This window comes from Dunckerocampus dactyliophorus, chromosome 16, assembly GCF_027744805.1.
Source record: "Dunckerocampus dactyliophorus isolate RoL2022-P2 chromosome 16, RoL_Ddac_1.1, whole genome shotgun sequence".
Classification (NCBI taxonomy): Eukaryota; Metazoa; Chordata; class Actinopteri; order Syngnathiformes; family Syngnathidae; genus Dunckerocampus; species Dunckerocampus dactyliophorus.
Genome location: NC_072834.1, coordinates 10921080 through 10934529, shown reverse-complemented (window position 1 = coordinate 10934529; position 13450 = coordinate 10921080). Strand labels below are relative to the sequence as shown.

General features: G+C 38.8%; 1 protein-coding gene across 2 annotated transcripts in view; it reads right to left on the bottom strand.

Moving 5' to 3' along the window:
- Positions 1-13450, bottom strand: part of ppp3ca (protein phosphatase 3, catalytic subunit, alpha isozyme) — a 34797-nt gene that overhangs the window by 13365 nt on the left and 7982 nt on the right. For both annotated transcript variants that reach the window (XM_054754618.1, XM_054754617.1), the window contains exons 3-6: positions 9601-9725; positions 9389-9500; positions 9053-9198; positions 8826-8965 (exon numbers count right to left, since the gene is read on the bottom strand). In XM_054754618.1, the coding sequence (XP_054610593.1) occupies positions 8826-8965; positions 9053-9198; positions 9389-9500; positions 9601-9725 (523 nt within the window). The remainder of the gene's footprint in view (positions 1-8825; positions 8966-9052; positions 9199-9388; positions 9501-9600; positions 9726-13450) is intronic.

Sequence of the window (13450 nt, the reverse complement as noted above, 5' to 3'; positions counted from 1 at the left end):
AAGACTGCAGTGCATACATTGCTTTACGTATTACTACAACATGATGAGGGAAATTGGTGATTGGATGAGCCAAAAAGCTGCACATGGTGCCAGTAGTGATACTTTTGTAGAAATTGGTTATTGTATTGATATTTTTCCATACATTTGGCCGGATTGAAAGTGAGGTATTTCAGAAAAAAAAGCACTGTATCATTATGGGCAGATCTCAGGTAGGGGAGCAGGACTTGCACAACCCAGGTCTGTCAGTCAGTATTGAGATGCTTCTATGCTGTATTATGAATATAATGCACTGTGAAGCACCTCTCAACACACCTATCATCATATCATAACATACATAAGAGACATATCATCATAACATCTTCAAGCCTCTCGGGTTTGGAAAAAAGATTATATATTGATAACTGACGAATTTTGTTGAAATCCTGGTTGTATTATAAAATGTATAAGACATAGAAGAACCAGTCACACTAAATTACTGATGCACGTTTATCATTTTTTATAAGAAAATTATTGGTATAATAATATCTTGTGGCAGTGCATCCTATCAAAAAGCATACCAATGTTTTCAATTCAGTGTTTTGACTCCTATATGCATTAAAAGTGTATTTGCATACGTTGCATACACTGCACATATGCATACCGCATATTGAATTCTTTTATTTTGTTCTCTTATTCTACTGCGATATGCATCCTTTACGTATTTGAGGAGAATACGCCCCTCCATGCAAAATGGGGCCTCGCCATGGATCGTGGGGCCTTATGCACAGCGCGTGTTCTGCTTGTAGGGAGGGGAAGTTATGTCAGTACTGAGCAATACATAATGTAAACATCACACACCAGTTTATCTTACCAAGCAGATGCTAATGTACATAGCATGTACAACCAACGATGTGTAACAGTGCATATCGACACAACATACAAAACTCAAGATGTGCTCTTATGCTGCCTGTCAACACATGACATACAATCGGGCTTTAATTAAGCATAGCAAGCGTCAAAAGTGTGAGTAAATAACTATTTTACAGTGGTCAATATATATTTGTACTTGCATGAGAGATACGAATGGCAAATGTTATTATAAAAACACTGCCTATGCTGCCTCTGTCCATCAGAGGGAGCAAGAGGAGCCCAGAGCAAGAGTCCAGGAGTAACCAATGAAATGCTTTGCTGGGACAAAGTTAAAATAGTTTTTTTAAACCCCTATTGGTACTTGTATTGTATATTTCTGAGGTACCTTTTGAGTGTTAAGTTGCTGTGTGATGAGTTTAGCGTTCTTTGTAAGACGACACCATTTATACTGAGTAATGACCTCCTGTGATTTCCAATGGGTTGACAAGCTCATCGTGACTTCACTAATAGCTCGCGATTGGCTCCTGCCAAAGGAAGCGCTACCGTATTTAAATGATTAGTAGTATCCCTGAAGTAAAGGAGATGTTACGAGATTAGAACATAGCCAAAAATGAGCTGCACCGCTGTATAAACTGCAGGGTTCAAAGTTTAAGAAAGAATTAGCGCCTTATACACTGGAAATTACAGTAAATGTTGTATGATAGGGACAGCTTAATCTTGGAACAGATTTTTATTTTTTTATTTTTACATAATTCCGTAAATGGTTTTGAAATTAGAACAACTTGGGCTACAATTGGTTGTATGAAATGGATGCACTGGATAAATGCTGCCTTCTAATTGAGTTCTTAGTGATCATCATCAATTGTTGAAATACTGTTCAAGTCACTTTCTATCCTAAAACAGTGTGCAACACACATGCTTCCCATCATCCTCCTCTCCTCGAGCACTTTCTCGCCACCATCCACACAGCCATCAAACTTTCTCAAGTGTTTGAAATATTTAAACGCTCCAAGGTTTGTGCCGGTAGGAAAACAAGGAGGCCGCTGTGCCCTGAGCACCTGGAGAAACTGTGCCGTCCCATCCCTGTTTGTATGTAGGTCACAATGGTGAACGTTCCCAAGGTGGCCCATATATAAAATGACATGAATAGGCACTGCGCTCACATCGATACATTCTCTCCTCCACAATGGCTGACAGCATGCACTGACAAGACGCTGCGCAACGCTGGATTCAACAAGTGTTATATAAGAGTTCATATGAAAAAAATAATTTTTGTGCATTTTGTTGATAAAATACCGTGTTCGTCCTCGTTGTTTGGTCTCGCATAAAGGCTGTTTATTAAAGCTGGAAATCAAGATCCCTAAGCACAACATGTACTGGATTATTTTCTGTTCACTCCAACGGCTTCTATTGATTAGTCAGAGAAAACACACACGCACACGCATACACACACGCACGCACACTGGCTGCCTGAGGCTCACATTTCTTCTTTCCTTTGTGAAATTACAGTATGTGTCGGTGAGCCTGCGAGTGAGAGAGAGCAAAACAGAGAGAGAGCAAGTGAGAAATCTGACAAGTGAGAATGAGTGAGAGAGACAGAGATGGAAGTTGTGTGTTGAGAATGTGAAAACATTTCCGCCCTCATAAAACCAATCTGCCAGGCCACTGGTCATTGTGTATATTCATCTCCATCCAGTGCCCTGACTTGAACCCTCATTGTAGGACAAATATAGTCCTTTCATATAGTGTTTTATAGTGTTGTGACATTAATGTGACAAAATATAGCCTTTTAAACTGGGTGCCATGTTTAAGGAGCGTGTTGTGGACAAATATCTGAGGGGTTCTTACACAAGCGCAGTGAAACTCGAAACTCTGTGAAACTCTGCACTGACAAAGACAACCAATATGTAACAGGAAGGACTTGATGTGATGCATTCAATACAACAGCCAGACTCTACATTGCTAAGTGGGCACTGACACTATTAGGTACACCTGCTAATTCGAGTCTTTGAAAAAATAATAATGCGCAGGTTTGATTGTCAGAGAGCTAGTGACTTAACAGCATGTCTATACAGCGCAAACTCAGTTTTCGTACACCCTGGTATTCGACAAAAATTAATGTCAAAAATATGTCTTGGGTATCATACAGCAAAACAGTGCCCAAACAAAGCATCCACGCGTTCGTGACTCAGTTTCTGACAAATTCCGGACAGGGAATCCTTTAACCATATTTATTTTGTGTGTGTGTGTGTTTTTTTTTTTTAATATGGCTGCAAAATAACGCACTATGACAAGACTGATACTCACCATGGCAAGAAAAATTGCTTCACCTTTGTACATTTCAGTTTTCATCAGACCTTATGGAGCGGATTAAGACAAAAACAGAGGTTCCACTGTATTGCGGTTGTACTTAGGTCTTTTTAATATGTTTCCCTGCTCATGTAATTAAATTAGGCAACCAAACATTTAATCACAAAAACATGAAATCAATATCTGATAATGCCAATCAAGAAGGAGCTTTATTATTGTTTTAATGATACTTGTATTCAAATTAGTAACTCAAATTAGAGGCGTGCCTAATGAAGAGGGCACCTGTGTATATGTACCGTACACGTGATTTTCATCATGACCTTCAGAACTTGGCTAAAATCTATATTTTGTTAATAATCGATGAGCAGAAGAAAGTGTGAAAAAGCAAACAGTTCAAATGGTGTACTTGACAGACGACATTAATTACAGAAAGTAGACAATATAACAGCAAAGGCCAAATCCGACACGTGTGGTATTTACAAATGTACAGTGGTTATGTTTTACGGCTATTTCAAAATTGAATTTATGTGCATTGATTCTTCTAAGTCGTATAATGCTGCGATCAGCGCTTGTACGCGTGTAACATTCATGTCCTCCCACTTTGTGGACTTGTTTGGCCACGATGAGATCAATACTATATTATAATAGATTGGATTTTCATGTAGCCCTCCCCGTCATAAAGAGCATTTTGTATTTAAGACAGCGATTATCTTGCATTGGCCAGTGAGCCCTAGGGAGCGCGCTTATTGAGTCCTTATGATGGTGAGGTAGGTTGGAGAGTAACGAAGGAAAAGGAAAAGGTCACAGGGGGATAAATGACTATTACTGTATGTAGCAGCATCCTCCACACATTTGCAGAATGATCCTCGCTAAGGTCCTCTCACTGAAAAGCTCTACCGTATATCCTTTGTCAGATAGACTCTGAAGGTGGAGATAAATACAAAAATTCACATTTTATTATTACTGTCAGTGGCTTGCTAACGTGATGCACAGTGTACTCCAAGGACTATTATAAGCACCAAGAACGTCTACTTCAGACAGTTTTATAGGATTCTGTATAAAAAGAATAATACAGAATAAATAATACAACACAGACTTTTAGATTAAAATATTCCTGAACCAAGGTGAGAGTGGGGTGGTTTACAGTATCGTTTTGTTTGTTGTATGATCTATGATCAGTGGTTTTTACACTTTTTTTAAATGTTAATACAGGTTGCTCATTAAGAGGATAACAAGAAAAGGGAGAGAATAATTCACTTTGTTTTCATATTCTTCTTAGTCTCATTTATTTATTTTTTTATGAACTGAAAAACTTTTTTGGTCTTACCTTTTATTTGTACAATAAAGTACATATGCCCTATCCTTCTCCAGGAAGGATACTTTGATACTCTGGATACTCTGATACTTTGTTGTAAAGGTCTCTGCTGGGCTTGGATATACAATAGTGTGAAAACGTTGTTTGTCATATGTTTGTAATACTTCAATGTTTCAGATCATCAAACAAATGTAAATATTAGTCGATGGCAATACAACTGAACACAAAATGCAGTTTTTAAATGAAACGAGAGAAAGTGTGTGAAAAAGTGATTACCCCCTAAACCTAATAACTGGTTGGGCCACTCTTAGCAGCAACAACTGCAATGAAGTGTTTGCGATAACAATGAGTCTCTTACAGCGCTGTGGAGGAATTTTGGCCGACTCATCTTTGCAGAATTGTTGTAATTCAGCCACATTGGAGGGTTTTCCAGCATGCACCGGCTTTTAAGGTCATCCCAGAGCATCTCATTGGGCTTCAAGGGCAGGACTTTGACTAGGCCACTCCAAAGTCTTAATTTTGTTTTTCTTCAGCCATTCAGAGGTGGACTTGCTGGTGTGTTTTGGATCATTGTTCTGCTGCAGAACCCAAGTTTGTTTCAGCTTGAGGTCACAAACAGATGGCCGGACATTCTCCTTCAGGATTTTTTGGTGTACAGCAGAATTCCTGGTTCCATTTATAACAGCAAGTCTTCCAGGTCCTGAAGCAGCAAAACCGCTCCAGACCATCACACTACCACCACCATATTTTACTGTTGGTATGATGTACTTTTTCTGAAATGCGGCATTGCTTTTACGCCAGATGTAATGGGACACACACCTTCCAAAAAGGTAAACGTTTGTCTCGTCAGACCACTTCCCAAAGGTGGTATTTTCCCAACAGTCTTGGGAATCATCAAGATGTTTTCTGACAAAATTGAGACGAACCTTAAAGTTCTTGTTGTTCAGCAGTGGTTTTCGTCTTGGAACTCTGCCATGCAGGCTGTTTTTGCCCAGTGTCATTCTTATGGTGGCGTCATGAACACTTACCTTAACTGCGGCAAGTGAGGCCTGCAGTTCTTTGGATGTTGTTGTGGGGTCTTTTGTGACCTCTTCAATGAGTCGTCCCTGCTCTCTTGGGGTATTTTTGTTTGGCTGGCCACTCCTGGGAAGGTTCACCACTGTTCCATGTTTTCGCCATTTTTGGATAATGGCTCTCACTGTGGTTTGCTAGAGTACCAAAGCTTTAGAAATGGCTTTATAATCTTTTTCAGACTGATAGATATCAATTATGTTTTAACAGGAGGGCAATCACTTTTTCACACAGGGGAATGTAGGCTGGATCTTTTTTCTCCCTTAATAGTAAAATGTTTCATTTAAAAGCTGCATTTTGTGTTCAGTTGTATTGACATTGAGTAATATTTAAATTAGTTTCAATTTAAGTGTGACATTTAAGTGTGACAAACAATAATGATAATGCAAAAAAAAAAAAAGAAATTTGTAAGGGGGGGGCAAACACCGTTTCACACCACTTTGTAAACTTCCATCTTGGAAGTCAAATTCATTTGTTCATTCAGCAGAGCATAAAAATATATTTACAGCACTTGATTTGGTTGCTAAATCTAGCTCTAGCTGGTGCTGTTGTAAAAAAAAAAACGCTGGCTTTCCCTCTCTATGGAAGGACAGCAGCAAGAAGCACCTTCCAGCTCACGCACACCCACACCCCTTCACAATAAAGTGGAGTACTGCAGCGCCTCCACTTATGACATTTATATGTATTTTAAAGTCCGATTAGCAAGAATAATAATGTCACACTTACATTAAATACATTGCACGGGCTATAGAAAGTCATGGTGTATAAGAAATGTTGCTGCAAACATTATATTGGAAATATGCTGACAAACACAAACTGGCACATGCCATCCGCCATCCAATGCACTCACACATTAGGCCCAGTTTGTACACTTCACCCAAGAGGATAGATTGGCCACATCCTCATCAAATCATTCTGCCATGTGTAACTGAGCAATTTTTCCTTAAGAATAGATTTAGAACGCAGTTCAAAGGACTAATATTAATATATATACATTTGTTATTTTTCTCCCTTGCCCTGTCCAGTATATACAGTATGTCCAGCAAATAGTATTGTTGATCTAGATGCCCTTGCAGGCTAGACAGATTTGCTCTGCCAAGGAAAAGTGTAAGATACTCTTCTTCTGTTACATAGTTTTTATTTGACTCTATTTGATCTTTTATTGTAATGCAAATATGGAGCGGGCGGATCGGAGCAGGGGGCGATAGAGAAGAAGACAAATGGAGATAGAGGGTCGAGTGTGGGGACGGGGGGTGGGGTGGGGTGGGGGGGCAATACAGAGAGAGACAACAACAACAGCAACAACAACAATTGCAACAACAACAAGAGAAACAAACAACAAGACGACATCAGAAAATGTCTATGCCAGCCATAATGTCCATAATAGAAATAACAAAATCATATCAACAGCCATAGTGATAATACTGTATTGAGACAGTTATTAGTGGTAACAGTAATAATGAAAATATTAATCATGATAATGATAACATTGACAATAACTGTGAGTTATAATCTTATTGCCGTCATCACCATCACTATAATAAAAATAACAAAATGACGAGTCTTTGTGGTCTGAATTTTGCTTTTTCGTGGTTGAATAAGGCCTACTAGTAAAATAAATATGCATATTGAAGCAAATTCTAAATATTTTTCCCTAAATTAAGCATTCTCAAGCATAAAAATGGACTGCAATAAAAAAAATAAGGCGGTAACACAAAATTACAGTAGTTAATGAGGAATGAACCTACCTAACCCTAACCACTACTCATTAGTTACTTCATTAGTTTCTCATTAGTTGCTCATTAGACCTTCATTAGTTCTTCATTAGTTACTCAGTAGCTACTGTACTTTTGCGTACCTTATTGTAAAGCGTGACCAATAAGGCATTCAGAACACACAATCAAAGACGCTGTGAATGATATGTAGTATTCTACACTGGTCACTATGTGTCAGTACTGTTACTGACACACAAACACCAGACTTGATCGCCGCAACAATAGGCTTTTATTGCAGGTTTGAATTATCTCACAACAGGCACAATAATTCCTAATAATAGCACGGGCTACGGCCGTAACCCACACCAAGCTAAAACTCAACTCTGAACCCTCGACGTCACTTGTCCGCCCGCCACTCAGCTCCCGGAGGGAACACACTGATAGCAACACACATAAGCACAAATCTTATTTATGTCTGAAATGGCTTATTTACTCTAATGATGTTTCCTATATTGGGTAATACAAGTCTAAAGGTGACTATAAGGGTGTTAGTTCATGTCTAGAGGGCTCTAATAATGTTAAAAACTATATTTAGAAGGTTGCACACAGGTTTTCTATGCTATGATGACGAATACATTTAATCTATAAATAATGAATCCTACTTTGCGCAAATTCACTTATCACAGTTGGTTCTGGAACCAATTAGCCGTGATAAACGAGGGATTACTGTACATACATTTCTACTATTTCCTATGGGGAAAATTGGGAAATTCAGTAGAAATAGGATGTCCCATGACCGATTGTGTTCAACTGTCTTTATTTAATTACTATTTTATGAAAGCAATCCTAACAAAAATGTTTTTAAATATGGAAGGTGGTGTTTTTGTGGCAAAATATAGCTAGACCTTGCAGAGGGGCAGTGAAGCAAACAGTCTATTTGTAAAGTATTTTTTTGTTCAACTTTGTCTGGTTTTCTGCTAAATTCATGCACCGACATCAACCACAACCACCACGGCACTATTTTTTGAAGGTAAATAACAACACGCAGCCCTTCAGCAAAGCTATTTCATTCTGATTGTTCATCATTGAGCTGACGGTAAAGACTGTCTCTAATATGAATTTGCATTTATTCTTCCCATGCTGACTTACTTATATGATATACAATAAGCAGAACTGAACCTCCATTAATAAAACGCTCACCCCCACTAGCATCTACTGTAACACTTCTCCTCATCACCACCCTCTCCTACAGCTCTCTTACGTCTTATAACAATCGTAGATTAGACCTCACATCCTCTTTATAACATGCTCTGCTTAATGGCTGCATAATGAGTTCATTTACATTGGTTTGCTTTCTGTCATTAAATCCCTGCATTTTTTTTATTGGATTCCTTTGCAGATTTCTGTTCAGGGGAGACTTGCTAAGAGTAGTTTTTACAATAGCCGAGCATGGAAAAGTTACAAAATGTTACCCAGGAGTCCAATATAAAGAACATTAGTGACTCTGAGGGACAGGAATGGACTCTTGCTGCACGCCTACTTCTGATGGGTAAGGGTGAGCTCACCTGTAAAAGTAGGAGCACCCTCGCACTGTGTTGTGGCTGAAGTATTCCTGGGTTTTCTCATTACCAAAGTCCTCCAGAGGATCCGACCAAAGCAGGTCGCACATGGGCCCAAAAGCCGGCGGCTCCTTAAACCGATCCAACTGAACAGGAAGAACACACACACACACAGTTCATAACAAGACAAAATCACTCCACCGGCGTGAAATTTGAAAGCGGTACAGTATTACCTTTTTAATATCGTCTAGGGTGTGTATTTCAGGTGAGAGTCCGCCATGGACACACAGAAACTGTTGGTTCATGAGCGCAGCCAGAGGAAGGCAGTCAAACGCATCCATACACGAGTCGTACACCTGCTCTGAATACTTGATTTTACCTGCCAGGCAAAGAGAGGAAATCAGTTATCTCAGAGCGCTCTCTGACACATAGTCAAAACTACTGCAACAGTGAATATGAACAAACTTGGAGTAGGTTAGTCCAAAATAAAACAAACATACAACATTAGTAAGACAGCAATAAAATATGCAGTAGCGTATATGATATGATAGACGCTAGGGGGTACTCACATTCTTGTTTGAAGGTGAAATATTCTGTCAAATGTCTACATTCATGATTTCCACGCAGTAAAAATAGTGTCTTTGGATAGAGGATTTTCAGTGACCAAAGATATAAAACACACTGTTAAGACAAAATTGAAAAAGTAGACGTTATTTCAGTGCAATAAGACAGCATAGTACAGAATAGTAATTTCCTATGAATGGCATTGTGATGGTTTCACCTCAATACTGAAGTAGCCACGGTCGACATAGTCCCCCAGGAACAGGTAGCGTGTTGTGGCTGGTGATCCTCCCACTTCGAAAAGCTTCATCAGGTCAAAAAACTGCCCGTGGATGTCCCCGCAAACTGGAAATCAACCCAAAGACACCAGATTTTACAGTCTCAAAAACGATTTGCATTTGTTTTGTGCTTGTATGTACATTAAAAAAGTCCTGCTGCAACATGCCACAAACATGGTGCGGAGAAAATGCAATCATTTCTCATAAAAACTAAAAACATTTTTTCAACATTTTAAAGTGCTTAAAAGGTGACAAAAGCCAATCCTAATATTAAATGCTCCTGAGGTTGCAACATTTGGATAAGGACCAAAAATCGTAAAATGTTGAAAGTCACATGAAAGGGAGTTCAAACCGCTGTCAGGAAAGATGTCCTGTGAATCATCCCTTCAGTGATTTATTGTTTATAATTTAGCTTTTTTATTAACTTAACTTATTTCTTCTACACTTGTATGATATTAACGAATATTAAAATGTTACTTAAAACGTATGCTGTTCATAAAGTGTTTTTTTAATGACATTTTTTGCCATTTATTAGCATTTTGACAGTTTATTAACAGCCTACTTTATTCCCATTATTTCTCATGGGAAAAATTATTAAAAAATCGGAAAAACATGGACATTGCCTGACGTCCTGGAATGGATTGTGCTCGAGCTTTATGGTACCACTGACATTACATGTCTCATTAATATCATTTTTTTTTTAAATGCCTCTATACAAATAATTATTAAATTTTTGGGTAAGAAATCCTACAAATTCATTGTAAGAACAGGGTCACTATGGAACAGTGGTGTCCAAAGTGAGGCCCGGGGATCATTTATATTTTTTATTTTGCTCTCGCCATGTGCCAAAAATAAAATTCATTCAGTCAAACAATCCAATTCCGATTGATTCAATGCCCTGAATGAATATTCACAGGCATAATTCATACAATATTAAAGAGGCTGTTTGTAATGTTACGCGGCGGCCGAGACGGCGCTAACTTTCAAACGTACTGCAAGCACCATATCCTGCTCTCCTCCGGCTCCAAGCACGCAAGCCACGGCCCACGTAACACACAAACGCACAAGTTATGTTTGATGTCCGCCAATGATGGCGATTTTGCGACGTTGAACTACTAACATTAGCTATTATTGACTGTGTAGCATATCATAACTACAGCATGCAAATTGTTGGTAGATAGTGGTAGACAGCTTTTGTGTGTGTGCAGGCGCTATGGATATGGTTTTAATTCATCTTGAACATGCATACAAGTCAAACAGTTGCACATCACACAATACAGTTCACAGTTTTGCATGTCCAAAAAGGAGTAGGAAGAAGCAAAGCTTATTTAATCCTACCCCTCATCAGCTTCACATCAATACATTCACTCACCTCTTTTTCTTCCAGATATGCTTTGTAAGGCTACATGACAATGTAGTGCAATCATAACAAGGTTTTCACTTACTACAAGGGAGCTACAGGCATAATGATAACTGATAGAATGATTGAAGAAGTGTTCATTATGCCTGTAGCTTCCTTGTAGTAAGTGAAAACCTTGTTATGATTGCACTACATTGTCATGTAGCCTTACAAAGCATATCTGGAAGAAAAAGAGATGGATATGTACTTGTGTACGAGACAGCCATGATGCCATGAGCCATGAGCGCTAGTCATCTTATGTGGTCCGAATTGAAGTGCCTATTTTAATGCAGTTTAATTTGTAATTGTGAAAAATATAGACATTTTCAATCAGTTTATTTAAACCACTGTTGGTAACATATGATAGCCAGTGGTGGTATTTTATATTTATTCTTATAAATGTTTTAATTATTTTATATTTTGGGGTTTAAAAAAAGTTCATCTTGAGCCAGTCCCTTTAATTACCGCTAGGTAAATTATTGTTGTATAGAATAATTTGCTTTGTCGCACAAAGCAAAGCGATGACAGCTGAGCATATATTGACCATCCCTCGGTGGAAAAGGTTTAGACAATGCTGCTGTATAGAAGAATGAATAACGGAACATGATGTCCAATGGAAGATGCTTATTCAGTTCAAAATAAAGAAAAGAGAACAATAGTGGAGAAGCACGTTGCCTTCAGGGTCAAAAAATAAGATATTTATGTTCTATGTCTGAAAGGCTGCCACCCTCCAAAGTGAAGCAAGACACCTTTCTTGAGAGAGACGAACACTTTTTTTTGTACTGAACATTGTATGACTTTGCATTGCAAACCAACATCTAATTTCCTCACGGCCTTCCATTTTTCATTATCATCTCTCTCTGTCCCCCTCCTCTCTCCTACTCACCCTCCATTCTCCTCCTTTCCCGTCTCCCCTATCAGCTCCACACTGGCCTTCGCCCACTCAAAGCTTAGAGCGATGTGAGTGGGAAACCGCTTGTGTGACTATAAAGCAATCAAACACACACACACACACACGACCACGTACGTGCACATACACGAACAACCACAGGCCTGTGCAAGTTAAGATTTTGCAAGCGCACAAACGCCTCATGATGTTTATATGCACCCACAAACACACACAATCACAATTCAAGCTTGAGGTAACATAACAGCTCTTCACACTCAAACACACACACACAGTGCATCATCCATATTTCATAAAGCTTCTTTTTTTTTCTGTGATGTGCGTTCTACCTTTTCAAATAAATAACCTATTTGCTTCCAAATAGCTATAATTAAGATGATGGGTGACTAAATACTGCATAAATGTGCCTGTTGTGTCATGGGATTGGTGTGTGACCAAAACTAATTGTAAAATAAAGTGTCTGTTTCACACAAATCACCTCATTGTTTGCACAAATGACACCATGTAAAAACGCAACCACACTATCAAAGGCTCCCATGTCATATTAAAGATGGACAAATGAGCAAATCTGATGTAAACTTTTACTCGGTCCCCAAAGCACTGAGATGTGATACTTCTATGACTCCCTCCCCCCCCTTTACTAATAAACTCACAGAGTGAGTGGCTAAATATATTGGTCAGGCTTTGAAGCTGCAAAAATCGCAGCTTGAGGAAATGTATCCCTTGATGGCTGTACACCCAGAATAAAAATGGCTTCCTGGCATGTTCGGCTCGGAATAAAACTAGGCCGCAACTTAGGTTGATCAGAGGGAGACACGCTGGCAGGTTCAGACTCAGCCAGCATTTGGATGTGTCGCAGTTTTACCGTGGTCCCACATTTTCTGTTTAGAATTTAGCACAAAAGCAGTCATCTGCATTACGCTAACATTTTACTACAGAGCTGATTTCATAAACATGACAGTGTTTTTTTGCTCTAAATTAACAGTTTACTGCCACAGGACTTCATTTTTTTGTTTTTTTATCTGTACGTCAACGATGAAGTCTTCTGAATACAGACCAAATAGAAACACTGAAGCTTACAATAGCATTAATGATAAGAAAACTTACCAGAACTAATGACTGACAAAAGAATTTTCTTATGTCAGCATTTAATGATGAATTCTCGAGCATGTTTTTTTATATAATTTATGCTTTTTTTTCATATATGCAGGTGGTCCTCGGCGTTCTTTCTCACAACTTCTGTGGTAACGAACACACCATAAACTTAATTTTGGTCCGTAAACATGAGACTCACTCGAGAACTAGTTATGGTGTGCGCAGCGATACACTAAGTACGACTCACACGCAGCAAAAAGCAGGCTCTTCCGGTGGCAGTGCGCCGAAGGAAAGTGAAGCCATCACCAAGGAAGTGAAAATAAACATCATGAAAAGCTCAGAGAGGAGAAACCAATTTTGAACAGACATTTGGTCTCAACACTCGACTGCG